This window comes from Manis javanica, chromosome 5, assembly GCF_040802235.1.
Source record: "Manis javanica isolate MJ-LG chromosome 5, MJ_LKY, whole genome shotgun sequence".
NCBI lineage: Eukaryota > Metazoa > Chordata > Mammalia > Pholidota > Manidae > Manis > Manis javanica.
Genome location: NC_133160.1, coordinates 25,759,415 through 25,774,971, shown reverse-complemented (window position 1 = coordinate 25,774,971; position 15,557 = coordinate 25,759,415). Strand labels below are relative to the sequence as shown.

The 15,557-nt window shown below is 48.2% G+C and overlaps 1 protein-coding gene across 1 annotated transcript; it reads left to right on the top strand.

Moving 5' to 3' along the window:
- Nucleotides 1-7,172: 7,172 nt before the first annotated feature.
- Nucleotides 7,173-12,979, top strand: SRXN1 (sulfiredoxin 1). Its single transcript, XM_017668166.3, has 2 exons — nt 7,173-7,418; nt 10,831-12,979. Exons 1-2 carry the CDS (start codon nt 7,215-7,217, stop codon nt 11,032-11,034), a joined length of 408 nt encoding a protein of 135 aa, XP_017523655.3. The 5' UTR covers nt 7,173-7,214; the 3' UTR covers nt 11,035-12,979.
- The last annotated feature ends 2,578 nt before the right edge of the window (nt 12,980-15,557 follow it).

Sequence of the window (15,557 nt, the reverse complement as noted above, 5' to 3'; positions counted from 1 at the left end):
AATATACACTCTTCAATTAATCAGTGTGATTATTTGGTCATTATCTATCACCTCAACTGGACTAGAAGCTTCATGGACAGAGACTGAAGTGTCTTTTTTTCATCACTAATTCCCCTAGAGTTGGCACAGTGCCTAGCCAATAGCAGATGGCTAGTAATTATTTTTTAATAAACTACATACATTTAAGTCATGATCAATAATAATGGTTTGTGCTTTTTTAAAAATAACTTTCTGTCCCTTCTGGCCATAGCTGATTAGTTCAAATGAGGGCATTTGACTAGAATTTGGAAATTTCCTCTCTCTCTCTCTTCGTGTCATAAGACTTGTAACTTGAGAGCTGTGGCTCAGGGTATTAGCTACTTACGAATACCCATTCTCTCCTTCCTTGGTAGGAGAACTCCAATTTTAGCTGAGCACATAGCCACACTGATAAAGACTACATACCCCAATTGCCCTTGCAGCCCAGGGTGGCCAAGTGACCAAGTTCTAGCTAATAACATGCAAGACTAATGACAAGGAAAGCGTTATATGGAACTTCTGAGACATCTCTTAAAAAGGAAAGGGGGTCATATTAGTTTTTCTACCATCTTTCAGGCTGGCACTTCATCAACAAACATAAACTAGAAGGTAACTCTGAGAATGAACTCTACTCTAAAATGATAAAGTAGGCAGATCGAAAGGGCCTGTGCCCCAAGTGACCACAGAGTAGCTACCCCATCCTTGGACTTTCTACTACATCCTGAAAGGATACACTTCTGTGCGTTTGAAGCCTGTCTCATCAAGTCTCTCTAAAAGACAAACGTAATCCCCATTAACAGCCACACTCCTGTCATGTGGAGGTAATCCCTCTGTCAAGTGAGAGACAGAGAAAAAGTTTCTGAATCCACTTTTCCCTGAAACCTGGCTTCATCCCACAGTCAAGTGAGGAGTAGCCAAGTGTTGCTATTTTCATTAAGCTAATTCACATTGGCTTTCTTCACTTGCAAACAAGAATCTTGGCTAACACACTGAGAATAGTGTGGAAGTGCAAACAGAAAAATTTACCAGATCTATTATTAATTTAAAATGTAATAAAAAAGCTCACATTTATGAGCACTTACAATGTCAAGCACTGTTCTAAGGACTTTATCATCTCTTCTCATTCTTCCAACAACCCTATGAATTAGGGGCCATTATTATAGCCATTTTGCAGGTTAGGAAACTGAAGCACAGACAGGTGACTGGCCCAAGGTCATACATCTAGTAAGATGCAATTTTAACCCAGCAACAGGCAGAACTCATGAGTATGACCCCTGAAGTTCCCCCCCCTTTGCCTTAGTTTTGGCTCCCCAATAGCAAAGTCTGAGACCTGAGTGCAAGTAGTTTATTTGGGAGGTAATCTCAGGAAGCAGGAGAGGGGTGGGCAAGAAGAATGAGACGGGTTACATAACCCGGGTCACAGCTGCAACAGTGTTGGGTACTACTGGTCTCTGAGAAGGGGCTGGAAAGGTCCAAATAGTCTGGAACGCCTCTCACAATTGTCTACATGTGGCAATGGAAGACTGGCTTTTACTCACCAGCTCCTGTCTCCATGGGTGAACATCCCAACACCTCAGGGATGTGCTTGCAGACAGACCTCTGCAGGGATGGAAAATATGGAGGACCCAGGGAGCCTGGGCTAGGAAGCTGGCAGTGGGAGGTGAGTCCTGGCTTGCACAGAACCTCCACCATAACTTCGGCTGAAGTCAAAGGTGGGCCAAGGGAATGTGACACTGACACTCAGGCCTTCACACCATCTTTTCCTTGTTAACAAACCTCACGTTTGTTTGGACATCCACCCATCACTTAACCCATCCAGATGGCTCAGAGGAGGCTGACCTCAGTGGTGTGGCTGATTAGTCTCCTCCAAACCAATCAAAGCCATCCCGGTGGGTGACAGGTTCCAGCATTCATGCTTAAGCAGCTCAGCACATGGTATGTTTCTGTAGAACATTATTCATCTTGAAAGATCATATGACTCAAGATAGCCCAGTCAGCCTAAAGAGAAAACCTTTCATGCCATCAGTGCTTAGGACGAGGTTTTCTCTCTCTTCTCCTGGGTGTGAACTGCTATGGCCTGAATGTTTGTATCCCCCTAAATTCACATATTGAAACCTAATCCCCAGTGTGATGGATTAGGAGGTGGGGTTTTCAGAGGTGATTGAGTCATGAGGATGGAGCCCTCATGAGCACAATTAGTGCCCTCATAAGAAAAGACCCCAGAGAGTTCTCTGCCCCTTCTACCATGTGAGGACACAGCAAGAAGACAACAGTCTGTGAACCAGGAAATGGGTCCTCACCAGATATCAAATTTGCCAGCACCCTGATCTCAAGACTTCCAGCCCCAGAACTATAAGAAATAAATGTTGTTTAAGCCACCCATTTTGTTACAGCAGCCTGAGCAGATTAAGACATGAACAAAGGACGTTGACCCAGTTGGCTCTGGCAGTCATCTTGCAACTATGAGGAGAAGCAGTTTAAGCTTGAGCAAAGCTACCTCAAGACCCCAAGGAGATGTTCAGTGGGCATTAAAGCCACAGAACACAGAGGCAAACTTCCTGCCTAAAATAAGAACAGGAACTTAGGAGTTGGGAGAGGAGACAAAGAGGCGATGGGGAGGAAAAGAGAGAGAGTGGGACCAAGCAACATGGAGAATCCTGTAAGCCAAGCTGTAGAAAGGGACAAGAACATTTTAGCAGTAGGGAAATGTAAAATTTCATATTCCTATTGTGTCCCAAGAATCCTTTTGTCTTCCCAAACAGTCAAGAAAGCCCTTTATACACCTGAAGGACTACAGGTATTCCTGAAGGACTACAGTGACTGATGTACCAGATTTTTTGTCAAAAAAGGAAGAGAAGGAGAGAAGCAGGGAGTCCAGGAGAAGGATAGGGAGTGCAGGTAGTCAGGGCCTTTGACTGCATACAGCAGACATGGATTCCGGCTGGTTTGGAATGAAAAGGAGTTTATTGATGTCTTGCCCCTTAGTCCCTCAGGCCATCTCTGAGGTTACCATAAGCAGGCAGCTAGCTTCATCTTCTGGGTCCTCTGATGCTTGCTCAGTCTGAGTACAGAGTGGCACAGAAATGGCAGAGATTTAACAACCTCAGGCAACCCTCAGCCAATGAATGACAGGGTTCAGTGAATAAATACCCAGCCCTGGTTCCTCAGAGGGGCAATTCTGATTCCTGATGCTTCTCCAGAGAGTCCCCAGCAGGAGCGAACGAAGCCCAGTTGCCTATCAGGATAACCTACCCACCAGCATACCCTTTACTAGCATTTCTCCCTTCCCCAGTACTTTCTGGGATCACCTCCTATGGTAGATGTGTCTTCCACTGATGGTAACAACACCTCTCACTCACACGCTCTTGCAGAACCTTGCTCTTTCTCCCATAAAGAGGCAGAGTCTCTGTTCTCTTCCCTTGAACTTGGGCGGGGCTTGCAACAGCTCCCGCAAATAGAACATTGCAGAAATGTTATGTGACTTCCAAGGCTAGACTGTAAAAGGCCATGAAGCTTCTCTGCCAGGTTCTCTTGGGACACTAACTCTTAGAAACCAGCCACCATGCTATAAGGAGGCCGAGGCCACATGGAGAGGCCACTTGTAGGTGTTCTGGCTAACAAGTAGTATAATCTGCCAGATGTGTAAGTGAAGTCACCTTCAGATGATCCCCACTCCAGCCATCAAGTCACTCATAGTTGTTGAGTCACCTCCTGCTAATAGCCCAGACATTGCAGAGAAGAGACAAGCAGTCCCCACTATGCCCTGTCTGAATTCCTGAACCACAGAATCCATGATGATTTAAAAAAAAGGTCATTTTCTGCCACTGAAGTTTGCAGTGGTTTGTTCTGCAGTGGTAATAACCAGAGCATCTCCCAAATAAACCACCTCCACACAAGCCCTTGTCTCAGGGTCTACTTTTGGGAGACTCCAAACAAAAACAAAAGGATTATTGTATCAACATCAGAATTTCTGCAGCTCCCAGGTCTTGGCTTAATTTAGCCCTAGTGCAAGGAACTTCATCTTAATCCCAACAAGAGCCTTATGTCTCCATCTCATTAGTGTAGGGACAAATAGGCCAATATAAATGGAGTAGCTGATTGGGCAGGTCTGGGCAGGTCCTCCTCCCTCCATCCACCACTCCCCGATCCTATGGCGTCTGCTTTCCCAACCACACAGTTCTGAGAGTGGGGTGAGGAGGTTCCACACAGGAAAACTGGGCTGCAGCTACGGGCCTTGCCAGCTCTGTTCAGAGATTAGGGGTCATGAACTTGAAGGGAGGGAAACCCTCTTGAGTCGCTAGGTGAGTGCCAGTTAAGCAAAACCAATCATGGTTATTCCATTGCCCTTGCCAAGGACTTGTTTAGGCACAGACATGTGATAGAATCCTTGCCAATGAGTTGTGAGTAAAAGGCTTCTGGGCAGGATGTTGGAGGAGTAGCAGATGGTGGGTAAAGGTTTCTTCACTCTTAAAAAATGAGGCACAAAAGGAATGTTCTAATTTCCACCTCTGAAAGTTGTTGTACAGTGATGTAATGCTTGTAGCCACAGCAGCCATCTTGGGATCATGAGGGACAAGCCCGAGGGTAAAAACCAGAGCACATGATGGTACAGAAAGATGGAAAGAACCTAGGTCTTCAATGACATTGTTCAACTACCTCTTTACCAACCTTAAAAACACTTCCAGATTCTTATTATGTGAAAAAAACAAATCATCTTAATGTTTAAGCCACTTTGAGTTGAACCATAGTTATCTTAAGATAAGAATTTGATACCAGGAGCAGGGGCCTCACTGGGCATACCATGATGAAAGATTCAGGTCAAATTTCCATTTTTCTATTTCAAAAACTGCTGTCCGGCCAGTTCTTACTTCTTATAATGAGGAAGTTGTTCTAGAAGTGACAACTTCCCTTTTGATGAAATTCTCTAAATCTCAATAATTCTGCGGCTGAGGTTTGGATGTCAGTTCTACTTCCTGAAACAAACTATGATTTAGGTGCTCAGAGGGGGCTATATTTTGGAACTGCCGAAAGGGAAAGGCTCAAGTCAAATTCATAACAGCCTCAGCTTCTGAGGTTTCCGAAAAACTGAAAATCCAACATGAATGATCTTCAGTGGCAAAACAGGGTGTTATATGAAGCGCAGAGCACTTACTATGTGCATCTCTCAATTCACACTCGTGACAACTTTGAGTGATGGGCAGTATTACCCCATTACCCCACTTTGCACAGGGTCCAGAAAGTGTCATTAACTGGCCCTTACGACAGCCTCCCACCCTATCCCACAGCGGGTACTTTCTCTGGTTTTCTCCAGCTGAGAGGGTGACTATGTATTCCCCATGCAAGTACCAACCAGGGTGAAGAGGAGGAAAATTAAACCAGATAGGCCTGTCTTCAACCCGTCTGATACTGTCTCACCTCCCTGCTTTTGCTCAAGCTGTTCCTGAAGCTAGAATGTCCTTCATACTACCTGTTATTCATCACTTTATATGTGCCAGGTACTTTTCTAAGCACTTAATGTGTTGTTGTTTACTCTCCATAACAATTCAGAGAAGAAACTGAGGCAAGAGAAGTTGAGTACCCCCTGTGGCCCCCAGGTTACACAGCTTGGTAGGTGATGGAACCAGAATTCCAATCCATACCATTCAAGTGACTCCTGAGCCTACACCCTTAACCACCACTTGCTTCTTCCTTCTCTGTCTTCAGGGCCAAGCCATTTTCCGGTTTGAGTGCCTCTCCTCCAGGGAGCATTTCCTGATGCTCTCAACATGGCCTGCTCTTCAGCACTCTGGGTATTCATGCTGAAACCAGTCACCTTCCTTGGTTACCGCCTATTTAAGTGCTGATTTACCCCTCTCCCTGCCCTCCATCAGCCGTTATCTCCAAGTGTCCTCACAATCTCCCTACAACCCATTTTACAGAAGAGAGCACTGAGGCTCACAGAAATTAAGCAACTTGCCTGAGACCACACAGCTAGGCAGTGGCCAGAGGAAACTGGAACCTGGCCAAACTGTGCCAAAGCCCTGATGTTGTCATAGATGCTGATAAACACCTGCAGTTTAAATCAGGAGCCTCTGCCTATCTACCCTGGCCCCAGAAGACTCTGGGTGCCCAAGGGGACAGAGGACTTTGAATGTTGGAGAGTGGGGCTGGCAGTCAATGTGTCTGGACCCAAGTCTTCACTACCACCCCCTGCAGCCTGAGTGCCCACATCTGTAAGCAGGTGTTGGTGGTTAAGTGGCCCAGGGCTCTGGGCTCAGATGACCTTACTTTCATTTTCAGCTGCCTTATCTGGGACAAGTAGTTCAATAATCACACCTACATCTAGGGGTTCTGTGAGAATGCGATGGGCCAGTGTGGAACTTGAGGGCAGTAACCATGCACTGTCAGCACAATTCCAGAAAGCTTCCTGTAATGGTTACTTTTGCTAGCCAGAGACAGCCAGGAGTGGGGTAGAGAGTATATATACTCTGGAGTGACTGCCTGGATTTGAACCTTGATTCAGTCCCTTACTAGCTCCATGACCTTGGGCAAATCACATAAACCTCACTGTGCCTCAGTTTCCTTGTCTGTAAAATGGGAATAATAATCAGACCTACCTTGCAGGATTGTTCTGAGGTTTAAATAACTTACTGTAAATGCAAAGTGACTAGCACAGTGCCTGACACAGCAAGATTGATAGTTTCACTGCTGGTATTATTATCACCTCCATGGCTATTATGGTTAGGGCTCTGACGGTCAGGGCGGCCAAGCACTGAGGGTTTTGCCGACTCATCCTCGCTCCGCAGGTCCGGTAGTTCCAGCACCCCACCCCCACCCCCCGCCTCCCGCAGCCTAAGTCACCCCAGATTGTGCGTCACCCGTGCCCATCCCGCCGCACGACCTGCAGACTCACCCTGAGTCAGCCGGCCCAGGCGCTTCCACTTCCGGGAAGCCGCACGGCGAAGGGGAGACTGAGAGGCGCCCCCCGGCGGAGAGCCGGAGCCCCGCGCCGGTCCCGCAGCGCCCAGCGAGCGGAGCCTGAGTAGTGCCGCTGAGCGCGGGGTTGGGATCGACCGAACCATTGCGGAGGCAGGGGAGAAACGCCCTCCTGCCCTGCCCTCCATCCCACCCCCCACCGCCCGCGAGGATGGTACGGCCCAGCCCAGGTTAAAGCCCGGAGAGGCGGTGCGTCCGGCGGCGGCGGCGGCGGCGACGAGATGGGGCTGCGCGCCGGAGGAGCGCTGGCCGGGGCGGGCCGGGGGGCGCCCGAGGGATCCCGGCCAGGCAGCGGCGCGCAGGGCGGCAGCATCCACTCGGACTGCATCGCCGCAGTACACAACGTGCCGCTGAGAGTGCTCATCCGGCCGCTGCCGTCTGTGCTAGACCCGGCCAAGGTGCAGAGCCACGTGGACACTATCCGGGTGAGGCCCGGGGAGGCCGGCCTGGGGAGGATTCCAGGGGAGGGAAGTGGCACACGCGAGACGTTCGTTCCAGACTCTGCCGATCTCAGCATATACTGTGTGACCTTGAGCAAGTGGCTAGGCTTCCCTGGGCCTGTTTCCTCATTTGAGCAAGGAGCGGATTAGACAAAATAATTGAAATAATGATTACTAACTCTTACAAAGGTAGCACTCACAGCGCCCCAGAGCTATTTTAAGTGCCTTAGCTTCTTCACCCCAACCACTGTTTCTTTTTTACAGATGAGGAAACTGAGGCACCGGAGAACTTAAGCAACTAAGGTCAGGCACTTAGAAAGTGGCACAGCCTGGCCCCAGTGCCCAGCAGCATGGCCACCACAATAAATGCAGATAAGCTGTGCTGTCACTTCTGGCCATGAATGTCAGTGGTGGTGGCACTGGGCATGTCATGTCTGCTGGCAGGGCCTTGTTTGAACTGGAACTGGGAGAGGACAGGGGTTAGCCCCATCCCTGAAGGAGGATGTTCGAGAATGCAGGAGTGATGACAGCAGGAGCTTTGGGGGAGGGAGGGAATATGTGTCAGGTTAGGCATGTTGCATGTTACCATGTCCCCTTGCCCTGGACTTTTGGAAGATAACCACATGAGGCTCCACCTCACACCCCTACAGCTCCCCACAACGTCTTTCAGTCCCAGAGTTTGTTGTGTTTCCACTACCTGGAACTGCCTCCGCAGATGGCAACAGTGCCTGCCCCCTCACTTGGTTCAGGGGTGCACCTCCCCATTGACCCTTCCTAACAGAGACCTCTCAAGACCTCCCCTTAGCCTGAGGCACTTCTCCATGAGAACTTATGTCCACCTGAGTTACGTTATACTTGTGTTTCTGTTTTATCTTCCTCACCTCATGTGAACTACACAAGAGCACAGACTTTGTCAGATCTTGACTGTTTCCTCAATGCTAGGGGGGTGCCTGGCTGCTCGTGGAGGAGCTAGCCACGTTCCCTCCCACCCCTGGGCCTTTGCACAGGCTTTTCCCCCCTGTCAGGAGAACTCTTTCATCTCTTCTTTGTTGTCTCTAACTTCTTGGTCTTGTCTCAGTGTCTGTCTTCCCTGAGTTAGAGCCTCCTGAGGACCCCCAGCCACCTGCATGCCCACCAGCTTAGCTCTGACCCCACTGGGTTTAATGTCCTGTGTAGACACGCATCTTCCATACTAGAACCCTACCCAGCCTGCCTGTGCTTACCATATGTATTAGTTTCCTATGGCTACTATAACAAATTACCAGAAACACAGTGACCTAACACAATAAAAGTTTTTTATGTTATAGTCCTGTAGTTCAGAAGTCCAGAATGGGTCCCACTGGGCTAAAATCAAGGTATCAGAAGGGCTACATTCTTTACAGGAGGCTCTAGGGGAAAATCCATTTCCTTGCCTTTCCCAACCTCCAGAGGCCATCTGCATTCCTGGTCTCATGGCCTCTCTCTTCCATCTTCAAAGCCAGCAACATCTGACCTTCTCTTCTACCTCTTTTCTATTTTTAGGGACTCTGGTGATTGCATTTGGCCTTTCTGGGTAACTCAGGACAATCTCCCCATCTCAAGAGCCTTTAACTGCATGACATGTAAGGTAACATATTCACAGACTCCAGGAATTAGGATGTGGGGCTGTTATCTTTGGAGGCCATTATATTGCCCACCCACCATCATGCCCTCAGGGCCACTCAACACTACTGCCGCTCAGGCAGGCTGTGCTCCACGCCTCACATGCATCAGCTCCTTGACTCTTCAGCAGCAGCCCCATAGCATGTCTATTCCCATTTAATTGATGAGAACTATGCTCAGACAGGTGAGGCTACTTGCTCAGGGTCCCGCAGCTTCTCTGCAGAGGAGCCAAGGTTCAAATTCAGGTTTTCTGGGTTCCCAAGCCCCCAACTTTGTAACTAGTGGGCTTTACTGCTTCATAATCATTTCTGGAATAAATAGGTAAATGAGTCCATCAAAGCAGTATAGTAAGAGAGAACCTGTGGGCCAGTGGGGGAGGGCTTCTAGGCAGCCCACACTTAATGTGGTCTCCCCAGGATGCTGTAGCCCCACCCCAGGGTTTCCCTGCTTAGAGGACCTCTCTCTACCTGGCTGCTCAGGCCCCTACAGGTAGGAAACTTAAATCTACTACTAAGAAGTAAACTTTCTTCTCTTCACATTCACTTCTCCTGCCAGTCCCCTCAGATCTGCCCCCTAAACGTGTTCCTAACCTGTCTACCTCTCCGTGACCTCTCCACACCCTTATCCAAGCCAGTATCTTCTTCTAAATACCTGCTGAGGCATCGCCTCTGTCTTCCCTGCTTTCACCTTTGTCCACCCCACCAAGCCTAGTCTCCCATGACAACTTTCTAGAACGTTCATCAGATCACATCACCCTCCCCTGTTTAAAACACTCCAGGGCCTAACCACTGCCCTTAGAAACTAACCTACACAGTCTGGCTCCTTCTGACCTTTCTGCCCTCTTCTACTCTTGACCCCTTGAGTCCACTCTGATCACACTCTGGCTGCCTTGGCATGCCTCCAATATAGTGAACTTGTTCTAGCCTCAGGCGTTTTGCATTCGCTGTTCCTTCTGCCTGGAATGCTCTTTCCTCAGGTAGTACGCAGCACATATTATTGAGCTCTTTCCATTTGCCAAGCATTGTTCAAAGTGCTTTACATAAATCAACTCATTTAACCTAACATTCTATGAGGTGGGTCTGTCATCTTCATCCCCATTTGATAGATGAAACAACTGAGGCACAGAGAGATTGATTTCCCAGGGTCACATAGCAGTTAACTAGCAGCACTGAGATTTGAGCCGAGAAAGTTTGGCTCTTACTCTGAACTATCCCACCTCTCTTGTCTTCCCATGTGGGCCCCTCCATGTTCAGGTCTTGGCTCCACTGTCACCTCAGAGAGGCTTTGTGGACCTACATCCCTGTCATGTCAACCTGTATTATGCTCTTCATAGCATTTATTACTCTAACATTCACTTCTTTAGTCCACCTGCCCTTCTAGACTGAAGCCCCTTGGAGGCAAGGGCTATGCCTGTACTTTATTCCCAGGGTCTTGAATAGTACCAGGTATAAAATATGCATGTGGTATAATAACAAATTGATAAATCTTTAACAACCTGGCCTTCATGGGAGGGAAAAGTCTTGATCTGTGGCATCTGCCATTTTCTTGATATAGATACTCTCACCAGGGCTGATTTACAAGCTGCCAAGGCAATGCCAACCAGCTGACAGAATTTGAGAATATTTAACAGTTGTCTCTCAGCAGCCTGAGCTGGTGTGAGCAGCCTGTAGGATTTCAACACTGGCCAACAAGGTTGGCTTTGCAAACTGTCGACCATTGTGCCATGCTTATTCACCCTGTGCCCTCTTCTCTCCAGGAGGATCCAGACAGCATTCCCCCCATCGATGTCCTCTGGATCAAAGGGTCCCAGGGTGGTGACTACTTCTACTCCTTTGGGGGCTGCCACCGCTATGCAGCCTACCAGCAGCTGCAGCGAGAGACCATCCCTGCCAAGCTTGTCCAGTCCACACTCTCGGACCTAAGGGTGTACCTGGGCGCTTCCACACCAGACTTACAGTAGCAGCCTCCTTGGCACCTGTCACCACTTCCAGCAGCCCAGAAGACACACCTGACCTCCAGTGAGCTAGTCCACCCAGAAGTAGCAGGGGTGCATTCTTTTTGTGCCTGGCGGAGGTCTGGCTCTAAGCACCCTTTTCACTAGCTACAAGACCTTGGACTCACAGCTAAGCAGTGTGGGAGCCCCAGTCCCCAAGCTGTGAAAATTGGGTCCTGTGTTTGCTCTAGACGGATTATTGAGAGGGTTAAATGAGAAAGGAGATGGGTTTGGAGATCCACATGCTGCTGGCTCCAGATTCCCAAGGACAAGGATCCTTCTGCATTTTAATCTTTATATATTCTATTATGTGGAATATGCTCAGCTGCAAGTAAAGGAAGACCTAGGTTACATGGGCTTAAACAAAGAGAAGTTTGTCTTTCCACATAGCATGATTTTGGAGACAGGTGACTAACGGTATTGATGGGTTCAGCAACTCAGCAAAGGTAGGGCTCAGATCTTTATGATCCTTTTGTTGTTTTCCTCACTGCTTTGTACTTCATGGCCACAAAATGGCTGCTATACCTCCAGGAATCATGGCTGTGCTCAAGGAAGAAAGGCGTGGGGGAGGAGGAAGGGTCAGCCAGCTCTTCCTGTCAACTTCTATCATAAAGTCAAACCTTTTTCAGAGGCCTGTTTCCAGTTTTATCCCCCGGCATATTTCCACTCAGGTCTCCTTGGCCTAAACCAGCTACCATTTCCACTCCTAAGACAGCAGGGGGCAGAATTGGCACAATTGAGTGCCAATCTCCTGGCACTCGCATACTGCCTCCTGAAATAAAATTGGAATCCCATTTCCAAGAGAGAAATGAGGAATTGTCTCTCAGTTAGCCTTTGCTGTGTAACAAACCATCCTAAAGTTTGGCAGCTAAAATCGAGCTGGGTGGTCTAGAACAGCCTTACTCACTTGTGTGGTAGTTGGCAGGCTTTTGGCTGGGTGACTTGGTTCTCCATGTGGCCTCTCCAGCAGGTTAACTCAGGCTTAATCATGGCCTTGGGGTTCCAAGAGAGTGAGAGTGGAAGCTGCAGGACTTCTTGAGGTCTAGGCCCAGACTTAGTACAGTGTCACTTCTGCTAAGTTCTATTGGTCAGAGCTAATTGTCAGGCTGGCCCAGATTCAAGAAGTGGGGAAACAGACTAGACCTCTTAATGGGAGAAACTGCATTGGATCTGTGGCATTTTCCATCTATCACAGATGATTTTGCATAGGCAAACAACAGTGTTTCTCTGTTTCTCTCTTCTGCACAGGGCCTTGCTCTGCCAGGCTGAAGTCACTAAGACATTGTCCTGGCTCTCAAATCTCGGGGAAAAAGTGATGGGGCAGGGGGTAGATCTCTCCCAGGACTGGGATCACTCTAGTAAGGGCATCTCCATTGTCTGCCCTGGTGGGATGGAGGTAGGCCAGATGGGACATTTCAAGGGGGCTTCTGAAAACCAAAAGTCCGGGGGGGAAAGAGAAGAGGTGAGGACAGGGTGCAGAGTGAGGCAGGCCTTGCTCTCACTGCCCTACGCAGGGCACTTGGTCACTTGGTGTTTTCAAGCCTCAGTTTTCTGAGGTCATTAGTGAAGACAACAGCCTTCCCACTCATTTTCTTTCCCAGGGAAAGATGACTCAGGTGACCAATAGTATTTAAAAGTAATATAGTCCTAAATGCAATGTGATATTTTGGGACAAAAAAAAGACATTAGTGTTAAAACTGGAACTCCGCATAAGGTCTGGATGTTAGTGAATATATGTTAACTCCATAACATACCAATATCAGTCTCTTAGTTTGACAAATGGACCGTGTAAGATGTAAAATCCTGACTTTGGGGAGGCTGGGTTAGAGCCTGGGAACACTCTGTACAATCAGTGCAGCTTTTCTGTAAATCAAAAGTTACTCCCAAATAAAAGTTTATTTAATAATAAAAATAGGGGGGTGTGATTGCTTTAGACTGGTGGTTCATTCAGGCTCTCCAATGGGTGTACTAAAACAGATTTCTGGGCCCCACCCCTAGAGTTTCTGACTTAGTATGTCTGGAATAGAGCCTGAGGATTTGCTTTTCCAATAAAGTCCTAGGGGAATAGCTGCTCCTATTTAAGGACCAAAAGGTGAGAACCACTGATCTATACTGTCACTTATTTTCAAATACGGTGACACCCCCTCCACCTGCATTGGGCTGGGTCCCAGGAGACTGTTCTGGGACTAGCTTGTATAACCATTCACCCTATGGCATTGGATAAGCCCTTCCCTGGGCGCTTTTCCCAAGCTGTCAAATGGACTGTCTACCCCTAAGGTTTGTAGCAAGGGTCAGGAAACTGAGGACATTCTTTAAACTGTGCCATTGTCTCACATGAGTAATTGCCTCCTGCACCCACTGGGCTAGGGTGACAGACAGGCCGCCCCTTCCTGAAAAGGCTTTTCCTTCTTAGATAAGACCCAGGCAGGTAGCACTAGGGGGCTCTACTAGGCACTGGGGGTGGGGGCAGTACAGAACAGACTTGGAATGGACGAGACTGGTCATTTTTAAGGCAGAAGGGCTGGGTTTTGAGGTGGAAGGAAACCTGCTGGTTAGGCGCTGAGAACTGTGATTCCCTCTCAAGCCAGCAGGTGACACTGCGCTTTGGCGTGCCCAAGTGTGCCTGGCCTCTAGCAACTACAGCAAGTGTGGGAAGAGGGTGGGTGGAGGGGCCTGGCTGTGAGGGAAGCCTGTCAGTTTCCTGGAAAAGCCAGAGGTCCAGGGGTGAAGGAGATGTGGCTGGGAGTTTGGAGTTTTAAGTTGTACTTAACCTATGCACTCCTGCTCTGTGACCTTGCCCACATCACAGCCTCTCCAGAGCTGACTCCTAGTCTGCTCTGGGGGTGCTGTGCCAGATGTTCTCAAGCTCAGCAAAGGTGGTGCCCCCTCCACAAAGCCTCCAGATCTTCCAGGCTGAGTCACATGCTTCTGGGCTCCCCAGTCCAACTGTGTGTTCCCTCCCCAGACAAACCACTGCCACCCAGGAGCTTGGGTCTAGTGAAAGGCAGTATGTAGGGGCCCTTTATGCCCCTCATTGCTGTGAAACTGACCCCCATCACCATAAAATTATTTTTTTAATTTCACAAGTTGTATGTGAGTATATTCACCTTTTGAATATTAAGATATCAAATCCTAAATAATTAAATATTAAAATATTAGAGTCAAGGATGAAGTCCACCATAAGTCCTAGTCCTGGTTGTCCCTTTACTCTCCCCACTCTTGGGGCAATTATCTTCATTAATTTGGTGTATACCCTTCCAGAGCTTTCTCTAAGTTTGCAGCACTACGCATGCCTGTAAGTGGAGAACGTTTTTCTTTTTTACATTATTTTTCAGACCACATTATTCCTGCAATGTGCCCCACCCCAATTAGTGTCTGCTTTTCTCTGAGCATCTCCCTCATTCCTGTCACTTCTTCAGAAGGGCCTTCCCTGACCATACTGTCTAAAACAGTTCCCTCCTGCATCATTATCACCTTACTCAGGTTTATTTCCTTCAGGGCATTTATCAGACTCCCTGAAATTATTTTCTGTGTCTGTTTATGTTTGTCTCACCCACTAGAATAAGTTCTAGAGGCAAGATTTGATCTGTCTTATCACCATAGGCCCAGTGCCAGAAACGGCACCTGATTCATAGAAGGTGTTCAATAAATATCTGTTGAATAAATAAATTCTGTGGAGGTCTAACTCATTCTTTTAATTGCTACATGGCATTCCAGGGTCTGAATGTCACCATGTATTAGCCATTCTCCTATTAGTGGCCATTTGGGGTTTACAGTTATTTGCTGCTCTTTGTGGAACACCACCCACCTTTACTCTGTGCTTTTCAACTGTATACACCTAGGAGTGGGACTGCCTGGCCCATACATAGCTCAATTTCCTATTTCTGAAGGACTAGCAAATCATTCACCAGAGTGTTCCAAGCACATTTCCCTCCAGCAGAGTTTGGGGGGCTGCTTTCCTTCCCTGTACTCCAGCCAGAGCTTCTTAGCCTTTTTTGGGTTGAACATGGTTGAGAATCCAAAGAAAGCCATGAGCCCTTTCTCCCAGAACACTCACAAATATTTTTGGCAATTTCTGGGGCTTGCTGGCTGGGCTTGATGGCCTCATCCCCCAAGGGGACCATGTACTGAATGTTTTGAATCCTGATTATCTCATTGTATGGATGGAAATGCTGAGGCACACACAGATGTGGGTGTGAATGAATGAATAACTGGGATCTAGTTTTATGGGGTAGAGGAAAGTGTTCAAACTCTGATGTGCCTCTGGTCACAAAACACCCTTGGTGTGAGGGGTAGTCCAGCCCTGCTCTCCTGGATCAGGCGGCTGGGAGGATGGGCTCCAGGGGCCCCTGGGCTCAGGTCTCAGCAGCTCTACCCGTCAGCCCTGGCAAAAAGCAGGCCAAGTCTGGCATTCAGGGTCAAAGCAGGGAACCAGAGAGAGGTCCTGACTCCCCTGGGCCAAAAGGGGGCTACAAGGAGTCCATGCCTGC